This window comes from Podarcis gaigeae, assembly GCF_964106915.1.
Source record: "Podarcis gaigeae genome assembly, chromosome: 5".
NCBI lineage: Eukaryota > Metazoa > Chordata > Lepidosauria > Squamata > Lacertidae > Podarcis > Podarcis gaigeae.
The window spans coordinates 41,249,395-41,264,599 of NC_139681.1; the positions used below are offsets into that span (position 1 = coordinate 41,249,395).

The 15,205-nt window shown below is 39.0% G+C and overlaps 1 protein-coding gene across 4 annotated transcripts in view; it reads right to left on the bottom strand.

Moving 5' to 3' along the window:
• Positions 1-278: 278 nt before the first annotated feature.
• Positions 279-15,205, bottom strand: part of PPP2R2D (protein phosphatase 2 regulatory subunit Bdelta) — a 30,077-nt gene continuing 15,150 nt past the window's right edge. For 2 of the 4 annotated variants that reach the window (XM_083741095.1, XM_083741098.1), the window contains 9 exons: positions 14,178-14,261; positions 12,393-12,490; positions 10,576-10,741; positions 7,827-7,939; positions 6,438-6,615; positions 5,148-5,312; positions 4,306-4,475; positions 4,121-4,212; positions 279-2,568 (listed from right to left, as the gene is read on the bottom strand). In XM_083741095.1, coding sequence (XP_083597221.1) covers positions 2,289-2,568; positions 4,121-4,212; positions 4,306-4,475; positions 5,148-5,312; positions 6,438-6,615; positions 7,827-7,939; positions 10,576-10,741; positions 12,393-12,490; positions 14,178-14,261 — 1,346 coding nt within the window. In that variant the 3' untranslated portion in view covers positions 279-2,288. Of the gene's footprint in view, positions 2,569-4,120; positions 4,213-4,305; positions 4,476-5,147; positions 5,313-6,437; positions 6,616-7,826; positions 7,940-10,575; positions 10,742-12,392; positions 12,491-14,177; positions 15,052-15,205 lie in introns of all 4 variants that reach the window. The other 2 variants (XM_083741097.1, XM_083741096.1) reach the window with 2 other exon arrangements.

Genomic DNA, 15,205 nt, shown 5'->3' on the forward strand with positions numbered 1-15,205 from the left:
TTGAAAACATTTTTTAAAAATCTGAAATACGGAATCATAGCATCTTCCAGCATACACCTAAATGGGCCCAAACCCCAAAGAATGGTATAGAAAGCAGTAGACATGTCACATCTATGCAAAGAAGTGTGGCTGGCATCTATCTCTGGGTGTAAGCTACTCTCATGTAGCAGCTACTGGTGATTACTTTGTGCAGTGAAAATAACATACCGAAAGACAATTCAGATGCAATTTTAGGGGGGAAGAGTACATTGAAAAAGTTTCAAAGTACACAGAGCAAGTGCAGGTAAACATTTAAAATTTATTAAACTTTTTGGTCAAAATAATTGAACAATTATGTACAATCCCATTGTATTTACCTCATGTATTTTAAGGAACAAAGTCAATCTAATGGTTAAATGACCTAACCGTTCCACATTTCAAGATTTGCAAATAGTGTCACAACTGATATACAGTATACGATTTTTAATCTTTATCTTTAGAAACCCCAAATTAGTATTTATTATTGTATCGCGAACAAGAGTGGCACTCTATGGACGTTAATTGATAGGGTAGGAACAGAGACATGCTGCTCTTGCATATTCATATCGGACTCTAGCAATCATATTAAACCTTCATTTCTTTAAAATTTGAGTGTAAACCACACACAAGTATTTCACCCTAGAAGCTTAAAGGGCCTGAATTTTAAGGAGGATTTCATAGGCACATTTAGTAGGAAGTCTGGAGCAAGTGATAGTACTTGCACTAGTATTTAAGATACTTGATAATATTAAAAGTGTGCCCACTCTTTTTGTGTGTACAAGTTTTCTCCCACAGAAGCTTACAGTGAAATACTGGGAGTTAATCACGTATCTTCTAGAAGTGAGAGAGACCCCATAACTTTTCTGCAGCCCCCTATTGCTAGTGGAAACTCAGTATTCTACAAATATATTTTCACATCAGTATTCAGCCTCAAGACAGCTTGATCTCCTGGTTTTACAGACCTGGAGTAAGAGTTAAAACATGTTTAAGTTGTGCTCCTGTTTGGCATAATCAAGTTTAAAAACATACACATTTGAACTGCAATGGAAAGTTTTGTATGCATATGCTTATGCCCAGTTGTAATATTTTTTAAAAGTGTACTCTATGGAACAAAAAGGACTAAAGCTTAAAAAAAGAAGTAGTAGTAATGCACATTAAGGTATGCTTCTCACATGTTGAGGCATGTTTACTGTTAAACCAGAGCAGTGATTTGTTGAAGGTTTTGATGTAAAAGATCATCTTGCTCCTTTAAGGCTGTATATAACTTTAAACAAGTACTTTACACTTTGTCTTTTCTGCGCACCATATGATGCCCCCCCCCTTTCTTACACAAAAAACTAATACAAGCTAAGGTGATGACAACTGGAGAAAAAAATTCGGTTTAGTGTTTGAAGCAATAGATACTGCTTTAAACTGCTTATACTGTCAAAAAATGGATAGTATTCAATTAAGTTCTACTCAGAGTAGAGCCATTGAGATTAATGAGCCTGTTTGTCATGTGTCTTAATTTCAATGGGCCTGTTCAGAGCAGGACTAGCATTGGATACAACCTAATATTTTTGGGACAAACTATTTTCAAATCTTTCCATCAGAGTTATTTTGCACAATCTCAATACATGCAATAAAAAAGACTGAATACATACTTTCAGATTTAAAAACACTTTTTATAGTTTGTTATTTTTATTAAGTGGTTTACACCGGAAGGTGTGGTTATAGATACAGTTGGTGAGTAAATATACATGAAAAACCTGTCTACACACCCAACTCTAGACTTACCTATATGCTCAAAGGTAGAAACACCTAAAGCTTAGATGAAGGCCAGAGAAAGAATGTTTACAGGCATAAAGCACAAATATATGTTTTGAAAGGCCCAAATATTACAGCAGATAAAGAGCACGTGAGATAGAAATTACATTTTTATGACAATTTGTTTCTTGGGTGTTAGATTTTTGGTCTATCAACTGGAAAGGAAGGCTCAGACTTAAATAAATACATTTGTTTTGAATATTGGCCTTTATTGAGTATTGTCCATCAATTCTGCTTCTAGTGGGCTTTTTTTCGTTTACAAAAATTCAATTCCACGTTCTCCCTCACTGAAGGCAGAAATACACCATGAACTCAAGTCCAGGCCAGCTTCTCTCCTTTACCTATAAAGGGAAATAAGTGCATCAATGTTCTTTACTGGGAGGACAACAAGGCCATCTCTCTGACAGATAAACAACTGAGCTTAACTATGCAAGACGACAACTTTGTCCTCAGATAAGCCGTCTTTAATTAATTTTGTCCTGGAATATATACAAGTTATTGGTGGCAGCTACAGCAATGATGTTCTCTGCAGGGTGCCATGCTGTATGAAGGATCTTCTTATTGAAGTCCAGACTGTCAACACTTATTTCATCCTTCTTTCTCTTGCCACCTGTGCACACTTTCCGGGGCTTTAAGATAGCACGAGGTTTGCTACTTTCTCTTGAAGCCTCTAATGTAATATCTCGCCGTGTGTTTCGATCAAACATCCTAAAGAAGTTGTTGTATGAGCCAGTCATAATAGCGCTGCATTGGAAAAGAGAAGATAACAACTTTTTATTCATTGGTTACTTCTGATAGGTAATGTCAAGTTACTTGCAATTTTAGGAGGGTCGCAATTTCCTTTCCCTTACTATTTATTTATTTGTCATTACTAGTTTGTTCATCAATGGGTCTCAGGGAAAAGTAACAACAACACATCAATAAAATAACCACAGACATGTAAGTGAAACAGTCTAAAATTTCCTTAAAATATGCAAGATCATCAGAAGGCAATAAACTGCTGTGGCTCCTTACAGTTTTCACTTCTCCTAAGAGTGGGGGAAGGGCTGCATCTTTTCTAACCAATGAAAAGGAACCAGTGTCAGTACCAGACCTGCCTCTGACAGGTAGTCATTCCAGAGATGAGGTGCTGCTGCAGAAAAGGCCCCTGCTCCCTGAACTTCAGTTAGAGATAGACACACCAAAGATGGGCCTCTCCTGCAGACCTTAATGGATAGTTACAATGGTTTGAGAGGCATTCCTATTTTATTAGTATTTTCCTATGTACCGTATTTTTTGCTCTATAGAACGCACCAGACCATAGGACGCACCTTGTTTTAGAGGGGGAGAACAAGAAAAAAACCCCTCCCCCTCTCTGCCCAGCCCCCAGTGGCAGGAGATGCTGCGCAGAGAAGGGGAGAATCATGTTTTTCATGTAAAGAATAAGCTGCCTCTTACCAGCAGCTGATCCAGACCAACTGATTGGCAACAGCTCTCGTTATTAGGGTGGGGTTTATCCCAGCGGAGATGCACTTAACCAGGAAGAAGGCATTGCTGAATCTTTGTGTGTTGTGGCATCTATGCTATATCGTGCTACACACTGAGAAATGGGCCGCCTAAAGCCCTTGGGGTTTAATTTGTGTGGTCCTTTACCTCATTTCAACACCTTCTGCAGCAAATGATCAGTTCAGACCACTGGCAAGAGCAATCTGTCTCTATACTAGCAGCCCACTGGGTGGGAAGACAGAAAAAAGGAGGGCCCCACTCACTTTGGGGTTTGGCCCACAGTTGGCATGCGGATCCCAACAGTTTACCCCCAAAGGAATATGCTTCTTAACAGAACAAAGGTTTTCCACTTCCACACTAAAGGATATTTCAAGCAGCCAACCATCTCTAAGTTACCATTCAATTCACACACAAAATTTTCTTCTGGGAGCAACCAGGCCACATGCTTGAAGTCTGTGATACCAAGGACTGATCCCAGGAATTCCCCCTCTCTTTTCCACACAAAGCAAATGTACCATCACTAAATTTATATTTCCTCCTAAGGCAGCATATTTGTTTTTATCATGCTACCCATCATATACTTTGAGGATCACCTACAGCAAGTTATTAAGTACACAATGACATAACTAATATAGATGCACCGAGAACTACTGTGAAAGCTAAAGTAGAAGTTTAGGCTGTCCCCCGCCCTGCTCACCAGCCCCAGTGCGGATCATAGATCTTACTTTTCCTTCTGCTTGAATTAAAACCACCACCAATTTTCAGTTCAGGCAAGCATTTAAGCGAGTCTCCTTACACAAGTCAGCCTTACCTATCAGAACCATTCCAGCAGCACTCAAACTTGTCAAAGATGCAGTCATTCTCATACAGTGAACAAAGTTTGCTTCGCAGATATTCATGAACCTTAAAATATATAAGTGTTGAAGAGCATGAGAACATGTTCAATTTTGGGAAGAAATCTTTATTATTATAAAATATAACACACAAACACTGTACCTGATAGGTCTCTACAGGCCTGTTTTCCATATTGAGATCCCATACTTTAACGGAAAGGTAGTCTCTGGTCATCATGTATCGACCACTATGACTGAATTTTACATCCGATATTGAGGAAATTATTTCTGAAAAGAATGATCTGCTGCTGGGATCTTCAGGTTCTTCAAAGACTGAAAGTTGTGAAAGTGGACAGAAAAGCTGCTTACTATTATGGTTAATACTTTAACATTTTTAGTTAACCAAGGCTTAGCCATATCAGTGGTTTCCAACCTCTGCCCCACAAGAGTTGCTGAAATGTGCCCTAAAAATGTGCCCTAAAAAATCAAGACACCATGTACTCTATGCCCATTGGAATGGTGAGATCCCAGATAGACACTGGGATGTTCTCTACCAATAAACAGAACTTAATATTAGTTTACAGAAAATATAAAGGTAAAGGTACCCCTGACCGTTAGGTCCAGTCGCAGACGACTGTGGGGTTGCGGCGCTCATCTCGCTCTATATGCTGAGAAACTGGTGTTTGTCTGCAGACAGCTTCTGGGTCATGTGGCCAGCATGACTAAGCCGCTTATGGCGAACCAGAGCAGCACACAGAAATGCCGTTTACCTTCCCGCCGGAGCAGTACCTATTTATCTACTTGCACTTTGAAGTGCTTCTGAACTGCTAGGTTGGCAGGAGCTGGGACCGAACAATGGGAGCTCACCCCGTCACGGGGATTCGAACCGCTGACCTTCTGATTGGCAAGTCCTGTGGTCTAAACCACAGAGCCACCCGCATCCTTTACAGAAAACATACCTGTTTTTTTCTGAGAAGTGGTAAAGAAAACTGAGAAAATACTTACATTTTGAATGTCTATCACAAAGAGCTGATGAACGCATATCACAGAGCCGTATAGTTCCTTTGCTACTGCTGTAGACAAACACATTACAATGATGAGGATGAAATTCTGCTGCCGTTATCACCTCTGTAAGTTCCTCCATGTTAGCAGGCTTTATATCTACAATGTCTGAAAGTTTGTTTGTATAGGTTCATATAGATTTGTTTTCCTCAAAATATAACTTTAAAAGTATGCAATACAGGGTGATAAACAATCTAAAAACTGTACCCAAATTCTATATTATTTGGAATTGACATTTCTAGCATTCAGTTTATCATCTAATATACAATTGAAGGATCACCATTCTCTACAACCTGCAGTTTACAACAGGGGTGGAGGGGAGAGGGTCTTCTCAGAATATCACCACCAACAGTCAGGGCATGTGAACATGAGAGACAGTTTTCTCATAGCAGCACCTCATATTTGGGACTCAAGGTGGAAGGGGGGGGGGGAAATCAAGCACCCGCTTCCCCGACCATGTTCAGACTGAAATTAATTTGTCCAGGCCTTTGGGAGGGGATAAAAACACATTAATGCACTGTACATTTTAAAGCTATCATTTGGCTATGGTCTTATCAGACACTATGTTGGTCACTGCTCTGGGCTCCCTTTAATATAGTTGCCAAACAGAACTCTAGCATATGAGAGTTAAATATTATTTTAAAAAATGCAAAACCCAGAGAAGAATTGTTTACTGAGAGTCAGAAGAATTCAAGGCAGAAAGAAGTTACAAGGCACTGTTACCGCTCATTATTTTGACAGCACAAAACAGCTGCGAAGAATGCTCCCCCCTCCCCAACATTTCATAGAATCATAGAATTGGAAGGGTCCCAAGGGTCATCTAGTCCAACCCCCTGCAATGCAGGAATCTCAGCTAAAGCATCCATGACAGACGGCCATCCAACCTCTTTAAATACCTCCAAGGAAGGAGAGTCCACTATTTTTACATGCCTTGCAGTTTTTTGCTCTTCCAAACTCAAAACTCCTGAAATTCTAAAGGTGTGGAGAACATGTAGGCTCTCCAAACTTTATTCAACTTCCATTACCCTTAGCCAGCATGGCTAATGATGATGGCAACTATAGTCCAGCAGCACCTGGAAGGGCTAGAGATTCCCTACCCTTGTCTTAAAAGACTAAACAAAATAAAACAGATGATTTATCATATTCAGAACAATTGATTGAGGCCAGTAATACTTATTGTAAGAAGCTACTAAGCATTAAGTATTCCTATGTATCTAATATAAAAAAGGATACTAAAACTTCTGTCTGTGATTTCTAAATGCCACAGGTTGATTCTTAGGTCATCTGCAGAAAGGTACGTTTCATGATCACTATTTACTGAAATAGAGTTTATGTGATATGTGTGTGCATTTGCAAATATCCTTCGGGGACTTGCTTCTACCATTAGGTCCATGGGTTTCAATATTGGCACCTAAAAATAGAGAAAAGGAGAGAAGTTCACTACTACATAAAATATTTATTTAAAGGGCTAATCATTACAACATCTTAAAGTTACAAAATCTTTAAAGTTACAAAAGTTGATGGAATGATCTGGCATTGGATTGCATTCAAAATAGTACTAAGTAGCCCTTTGCTCAAGCAGAACTACTTCTGAATATACCCAAAATCAGTGATTCCCAATTAGCTAAGTACTGTGGACCCCGTTTTTCGAAAGCCAAGCCATAGACCCCCTACTTTTGAAGATTTTGATATTTCTAATGGTGTACTATTTCAGATCTCAGTCAACTCAACACCCTTCTCTAGTCAGGGATCACAAATCCATTCTAAAAATTAGAATTCAAGTGTTAACACACAAGGCATAAACGCACTAGCATGCCAAGTAAAACTGCATGACTCAGACCTATAGAACCACATGTGCATCAAGTCCTTTCACATTCCTCTGACATCTTGCTTTCTAACTTTTGGCATGCTAATTTGTACATCACTGTTTCAAAAGTAGCTTGATATTTTAAATGGCGACTGTCAAACTGTTCTGTGCCTGTGAAAGATTAAGCTGAAAAGGCTCTCTAGCAGCCTGTCTTCAGGGTTCAAAAACAATCAAGAGTGGTATAACATTGTGCAAGTTTCCAAAAGTGCAAATTTAACCAATATGCCACCATAAGTAGAATCACCTTTTTCTGTTTTCAAATAGCTTAACAATGTTCCAGAACATCCAGGAAAGAACAGTATTAAATACACATATAAAATTGTCTTTGAAATGACTAGGTTAACTGTAGACGTTTCAAGGGAGTTAAACGTCTTGAATTAAAGGAACAGTGGAAGCTTCATTTTACCAAGTCAGACTATGGCTACATCTAGGTCAGTATTCTCTATACAGTACTGACTGGCAGTGCCTTTAAAGACAGAGCTTATCCAGGTGTACCTGGAGATGACAGGGACTGCAGCTGCAACCTTTTTCATGCAAAATTATGTGTTTAGAAAAGATTTTATAGTTAAGATTCTCTTTATACAGAGAAAATGGTGCAATGAGTTATAGCGCTTTTCCAACCCCATAGTTTTCTAAGTAGATGTTAAGAAGCTTTCAAAAAGTTTCAAGTTTCTACTTTGCATGATACAACTGTGACCCAACAGTTAGTAACATTGCTTAGATTTTGTTAATTCTAAATAAAGGTAACAAAATACCCGTAGTGCTGTGATTCTAAATGGATCCCGAAGTCTTCCATCTTCATCTTTCAAGTTATAACCTTCAGCTCTTTTATCCCGTTCACTGATTTTCCATAATTTAATAGTTTTATCTGAAAAAAGGAGAAAATATTCAAATGGTTGAAATCAAACAACACCGAAAGCTACTTTGTCATTAATTTTTGCTTACAAATAACCCAGTATGGTATACAAGCTGGACTAAGAATTTGGACGTGGAGAAGATTGAATGAATGGTTTGTTTATAAACTGAACTCTGCCCAGACAAATCAATTCTAAATGCATAATCTTTGCAAGTGGAGCATATTATGCAACGGTTGTATAGAAAACATCCCAGAGATACTCAGGTACACGGTTTCTGTCACATGTAGAGGACTTGGGGGAGCAGGCGGGCTGGATTTCACTGTGAGCAGGGTTTTAAAGAAGGGAAGATGCAGTGAAAGCAGACTCTTCTCCAAAGCTTGTGGGAAGGGCTAGGTCTTGTTTCATTTCCAGTGTGCTACTTGTGTTTGCCAAGGCATTATTGAGAAAAAGGGACCCTACCCTTGCACTTTACGGAGAATTGGGAGGCACTTACAACTGGTTAGTTTTGAAGCCCATACCATAATCAATTTTATTTTGGGTAATATTGTGAAGGAGTAAGGAGCCACAAAACATTGCTTCCACTCTTATTCAGTCCCTTCCCTTCCCTGAAATTTCAGAAGTACTGACATTACAAAGCATATCTTTGTAACCATACGGGCTAGAGTGGGGTTTTATTTCTCATGAAACTGAATTCTGTTTGATACACAAGCTGCACTTTTTATGCATTCCTGAAGAATGATGGCACATACACAACCCTGTGTTGCATTGGTTTTTCTAGTGGTGGTAAAATTAATATAATTTAGGCAACCATTGTATATAGCAATTTGTTAGCAACACACAATGTGAAGTGTCACCGTTCTCTATTACAAAGCTGTAACTTTTATGAAGAACTTATGCATAGTTTCTGTATAACCAAGCACACAAATGCATTAGGCCACTAGCATTTATATAATTACGTCAGGAGTGCCTCTAAGAGCCTGAACAATAAGCATTTGTTTCAGCTGTGCCTGCCACAACAGTCTGCACAACTGAAGAATTTACAATTTCAGTAAGCAACTAAGAACCTTCTTTCAACTATAAGTAGAAAGTCTTACACAACAAGTTTTTTAAAATATAAAAAACACTATCATAATGATGAATAGCCTAGAGTACACTCTGATAAAATGGATATATTTGCCTGATAAATGCTGTAGATTATTTGAAGAGAAATAGATACTTTTATACTGAGAAATCATTTCTTCAGATATTTTCATTATGCAAGGTATTGATTATAACATGTAGTTATGTTATTACAAAAGTACTGTTTGTGTTTTCTAAAAACAGTATTTTAAAAAATACCCCCGTTAATTTACCTAAGAAAATCAGTGCAAAAATAAAATAAAATAAACGAGCACAACTTATATGAACTAGGCTGTAAATCTCTTGGTCCATTGTGTCAGATAGGTTTCTGGATATATTTTAAACTGAACAGAAAAATATGATTCAGAGATCCTCAACAATACAGTGGGGGGCAGACTCTCTTCAGAAACACAGCACACTTGCAGGTTCCCTGCCACTATAATGTTGTCCTCTTTGCGTGAAAAGTATCAGTTCAGCGAAGTACATTATTAAGCCATAAATTATTAATACTAGCTTGTATAATAGTTAAGAAGCAGAGTGGAGTCTTCAAGGATTTATCTTTTACTAAATTATTAAATATTAAGGTTTTCGGCATCTTAAATCACTTAATCTAAAGATATATTCTTGTTTGCCCACTCAAGCAAGTGATACCTCTTAATGTATCAGAAATCTTATGATGCAAAGGGTTTGCAGAAAGCTATCAAAATAATTTGGGCATTTGTGAAAATCTTACACAGGACAAGTAAACACTTCACAAAGAATTTCTCTTCAGTGCCTGGGAAAGAACAGTTGGGAACACTGACAGTGAGAAAGCGTACTGGTTTCCTTTACAAGGAGGGTTACATCGTGATGCTGATAGCCTCAATCCTCTTATGTCTAGACCTGGGCAATTTTTCAATATATCATTCAAAATCAGTTATGAAGTCCACAGCACGATAATGGTTTCATAAAGAACAACTGAACTAGCTTAGTGAAGTATAGCTTACAAAGCAAGAGAACCCATGGTTCACCAGTTTAAATGTCATGGCAAATTTACACTTTGCTATTAGCTTATGGGCCAGTGTGGGGATTTGGGACTGCAGAAATTGAAACACCAGATGGCAGGCTTGATTATGACAACAGCAACAGCAACAACAACAACAACAACAATAATAATTAACTTGCTTTTGTAGCACCAAGCAGTTATTTGGTGTTGCACATGAACAATTCAATTATACAGTGGTACCTTGGTAGTCAAATGGCTTGGCTCCTCAACAAATCGGCTCCTGAATGCCACAAATCTGGAAGTGAGTGTTCCAGTTTGCAAATGTTTTTCAGAAGCTGACTGTCCAACATGAGTGCAGGAAGCTCTTGGAGCCAATTGACTGTTTTGGGAGTCGAATGGACTCCTAGAATGGATTAAATTCGAGATCCAAGGTACCACTGTAGTTACATTAGAAATGATACTATATGTAAGTAGACATGAATGATCTAGAAGTAATCAGATACAACTAGAACATATGCAGAAAAATGTGTTGTGTAAACTTACCATTTGTAGATAATAAGAAGTGAGCAGCATTCTGTTGTGGTAACCACCTAATTTTATTAATTTTTTCCTCAATTTCTAGACTTTTCAAGTAGTCAAACTCAGGTTCATGACTCTGAAAGGTACTGTAAACATTATATTCTCCCCTTGAATGAGGACGGCTTTTGTTCTGCAAGGGAACACACATGTGTGAAAAAGTAATTTTTGTAGCATGCACATACTAAGCAGAAGAATTAACAAAGATTCCAACAATATCAGAAGTTATTCAATAAACAAATATACCAAATTTATTAAAGCATCTACCTGCCCTCACGCTTGCAAAGTACAACAGGAAGAGGTTCTTGCATGATAAAGAGGCAACGGAAAGGGTGCAAAGAAGCTGTGTTCACATGTGTGTGAACAAAGAGAGAACCAAAGTTTGTGCTGCAACATATAACAGTCACAGAAGCAAACTGTCTTCAATCTGCCTCTTTGACTAATTGTTTTGAAGCAAAAACTTGAGAGCTCCTGCCTGTATGTTGACAAACAGCTGTCTTGAATCATAGCCACGTCTATTGAAAGGTAGACCTTTACAACTTTATCTGTCATACAAGTTGCAAAAGGAATTAGTTACATAAGGGAGAAAAAAAAGATTCAGAAGAGCTGACCTACTGAATGACAGGTTGGAATATACCACCCCAAACCCGCCCCCCCAATCACTGGCTGTTGCCAAATCAGAGAATATAATACTGGCCCAATGGTTTAAGTCAGTGTATGACTGTTTCACTGTTCATAAACTTGGAGCAATGTCACAAATTACCTTTGGTCAGAGAAACCTAGCGCCATTACACATATCTGGAAGCACCATTTTTTAAAAATAAAAGTATCATTCCTTTGTTGTTGCTTTGAAAAAGCAAATGTATGGAATCAATTCACTTGTTCTTGCAGCTACTAATTTTTAACTATTCTGAAAACGAGGCTCTTCTTGATTAGCTTTGCATGTGTGTCTTCCACAAAGTTTTAAATCAAAATTTCTTCCTCATCTATAATAAGGTAAGCAGTATGGCAACTGGCTTTTCCCCTTTTACAAAATCTGAAATAAAGCAAGGCTATTCTTGCCTTGCAGTGCTGCAAGACCTCATTATTTTGTGAACCTTAAACTCCTCTCAGTGCACAAAGTGGACTGCAGCCCTAGCTGGAATGAAGACTTACAGGTTCCTGAGATGGTGTGAATAAATCAGACAGCTTTTTCTAGTACCTTTCTATTTGCAGTTCCTAAAAGTATCAGCAAGTTTTCTCTATTTTTTTGTTAAGTCCTTTCTCTAAAGATTGCCAAAGACAAATGTGCATTCCTTAACACAATGGTATGACTTAGTGCACACTTTCCCCTTCAACTGACACAATACCTATGTAATAAACACGTAAAATAAAAACTAGTAGCCAACCCAAAAATCTTTCTCATCAGTGGCTAAGGATATATATGTATTGCTTAACCTTTCTTAGTCATCCTATTGCATTCTTTCTCACAATGGTTGAACAAGCAATAAAGAACAGATGTTCCTCAAGCCATTCTATTCCTACTTATGAATGTACATACAACTAATGTAGGTAGTATCATCTGAAAATGAGTAATCTGAAGAATGACTGTGACTTAATGAATTCTGGGGGAAAACATCAATGTACTTGAAATAGTTGGCAGGTAAAGTATAAAGATCAATTTTTAAAAGAAAGTAGCTTGATCATAAATTAAAATTGATGATGTGATTTTGTGATACCATTCACTTTAAACATAAACAGCAAGGGAGAAGAACCACTTTTTTATTGTTTTGAATGGTACTGACCTCTGGTTCCCTTTGAAATATAACCACTCTGCCACCCTTGTCTCCTGTTGCAAGAAGATCTCCAGAGTAATTAAATTCAACTGTTGAGATAATGTCAGCTGTAAACAGAAAACAGAGACAAAAGTATTATAATGTGTAAAGTGAGCCAAGTACCTTAAGAACAGGGTATACAATTGAATGGACAACAGGTCCACATGAAATTTGCAGGCTGATTTTCAACTGTACTATTAAAAGTGATGGGTTCTCTCTACAAGCCTTCATCACCTTTTAAGTAGTCCAAACATCATGAAGAACAATCTCAAATTTGTGCACTCAACACTGAGTGTGGAAATGTTAAAGATAACAAGATGCAAGGCAGGTTGGCTCATTTCAGTGAATGGAGCATTGCCCCACCAAATCCAATCTGCTGTCATCCAATCCCCACCCGCCTGCCGTAACCTACAACCATTTCAGGGAGTAGCACTGACTGTCAGGTTCCTCCTTCTTATGACTCTAAAATCAAAGAATCACAGAACTGTAGGGTTGGAAGAGACTTCTAGTCCAAGCCCCTACAATGCAGGAATCTCAAGTAAAACATCCAGGACAGGTGGCCATCCAGCCTCTGCTGAAAAGCCTCCAAGGAAGGGGAGTCCACAACCTCCCGAGAGAGTCCATTCCACTGTTGAACAGATCTTACTGTCAGAAAGTTCTTCCTGATGTTTAGTTGGAATCTCCTTTCTTGTAACTTGAATCCAATGGTTTGGGTCCTACCCTCTGAGCAGAAGAAAAAAGCTTGCTCCATCTTCCATGTGACAGCCATTTAGATATTTGAAGAAGGCTATCAATACCTCCTCACAGTCACTTCTTTTCCAGGCTAAACATACCCAGCTCCCTCAACCTTTCCTCATAAGCCTTTGTTTCCAGACTCTCTGTCATCTTGATCACCCTCCTATGCACACAGAACAGTACTATGACTTCCCTTGATCTGGACACTATAGTTCTGTTGATGCAGCCTAGAATAGCATTAGCTTTTTTCACTGCTTCATAACACTGTTTATCATGTTAAGCTTGTGGTCTACTAAGATCCCCAGATCCTTTTCACACATACTACCAGCAAGCCAGGTGTCCCCCCTCTCATATTTGTGCAGCTGGTTCTTCCTGCCTCCACGTAGAACCTTACATTTGTCCCGATTGAAATTCATTCTGTCAGTTTGGTCCCAGTTCTCCAATCTGTTAAGACAGTCTAGAATCCCAGTTCTGTCTTCTGCAACATTGGCTACCCCTCCCAGTTTGGTGTCATCTGCAAATTTGATTAGCACCCCTTCAATTCCTTTGTCCAAGTCATTTATTGTGCTTCCACTGTAGAACTCAGCAGGGAGAAGGATGTGGACAAAACTAGCAGTCAGTTTTGCCTCTCATTGGCTGTGGCTCCGGCAGTCATTGTCTCCGACGCTATCTCCTGTTTGCCTTCCTCCCTACCAGTTACAATGGGAACCAGCTATGGATGTCAAGATGCCTTTTGAAATTCACAAGCAGCTTAGGCGGTCATGGATGCTCAAAGTACAAAAAGAAGGCCGCCTATATGCAGTGGTGGTCAGTGGGGCAGCGTAGGCAGGGTTGGTCACCGGTCTTCTGAACACCTGGCGCCACTGCTGGTTCCTGAGAGGCCGCTGAGCCTCCACAATATCATTTCTCCTCCCTGCTCTGCTGCACCAACAGCTACTGCCTGCATTTAAAAGCATGCAACCTAGCTCTACTGTAACAATATGACAAATGACAATTTAGGATAAAATTGGGCACACATACCATCGGCTCCTGACAGAAACATCAACGGTCTGAGAGAATTGTTGGGGTAGCTCCTTTCCCACACTCCCTGGAGCTCTGTGTGACCTGAGGGAAGGGAGAAGCGAGGGAGCCCAGGCCAGGAAGCTTGTGCCATCAGCTCCCAGTTGGCCCGAGAAGACTTCACTACTGTACATTTGATATAATTTATTTGCTTTAGTATTTTAAAATGGTAAACTGCCTTGGATGCCTTGGCAGAGCAGTGGTATATAAATGCAAATAAATAAATAATCCTAGTAATGAATGTTGTCTAAAGGTCATGGGTGCATAAGCCTAAACTCTACCTAAAGGACACATGGAAAGCCACTCAGAGTTTTATTTATTTGTTTGACAAAATGTATATACGACTGATTGTAATAATACTCTAACACAACAACATTTGAAAATGTGGCTTTCCATTTTAAAAGCCCTCAAGGTTATAGAAAGCTACAAACACTATGACCATGGCATTAATTTATCAGCTTGGAAGGGATAAAACATATTGGGTTGCCCTTCAATGGATGAAAGAGCTCCTTGAACATTATCTAATAACTAGACGTAATCTGTTCCTCCAGCCCGCTTGGTTATTATATTCTATTGTGCGAGAAAGATTACTGCTACTTACTAGCATTAAGATTCTAAATTTTGAATTATTCAGTGCATAAATTTGAAACACTACAATAACAGAGCTGAGGAGAGAATGGAGATATTCCTTTTTCTTAAGGGAACATGCTGAGATATTGGCAGACTTGAGCAAATCTCAATAAAATGAGAATGAAGTCTGCAGTGCTTTTTATGCCCCCACACCCATTTCCCTTACCATAAGGTAACACTCTGATGTCAGTATTCCTAGAGTTTACTTACCGTATTTTTCGCCCTATAGGACGCACCGTCCCATAAGGTGCACCTAGTTTTTTGGGGGGGAAATTAAGGGGGAAAATTATTTTTCCCCCCAGGCACGGGGCTGGGGCGGGGGAGGCCCGCCCAAGCTTCCCCCGACCCCAGCCCCCAAA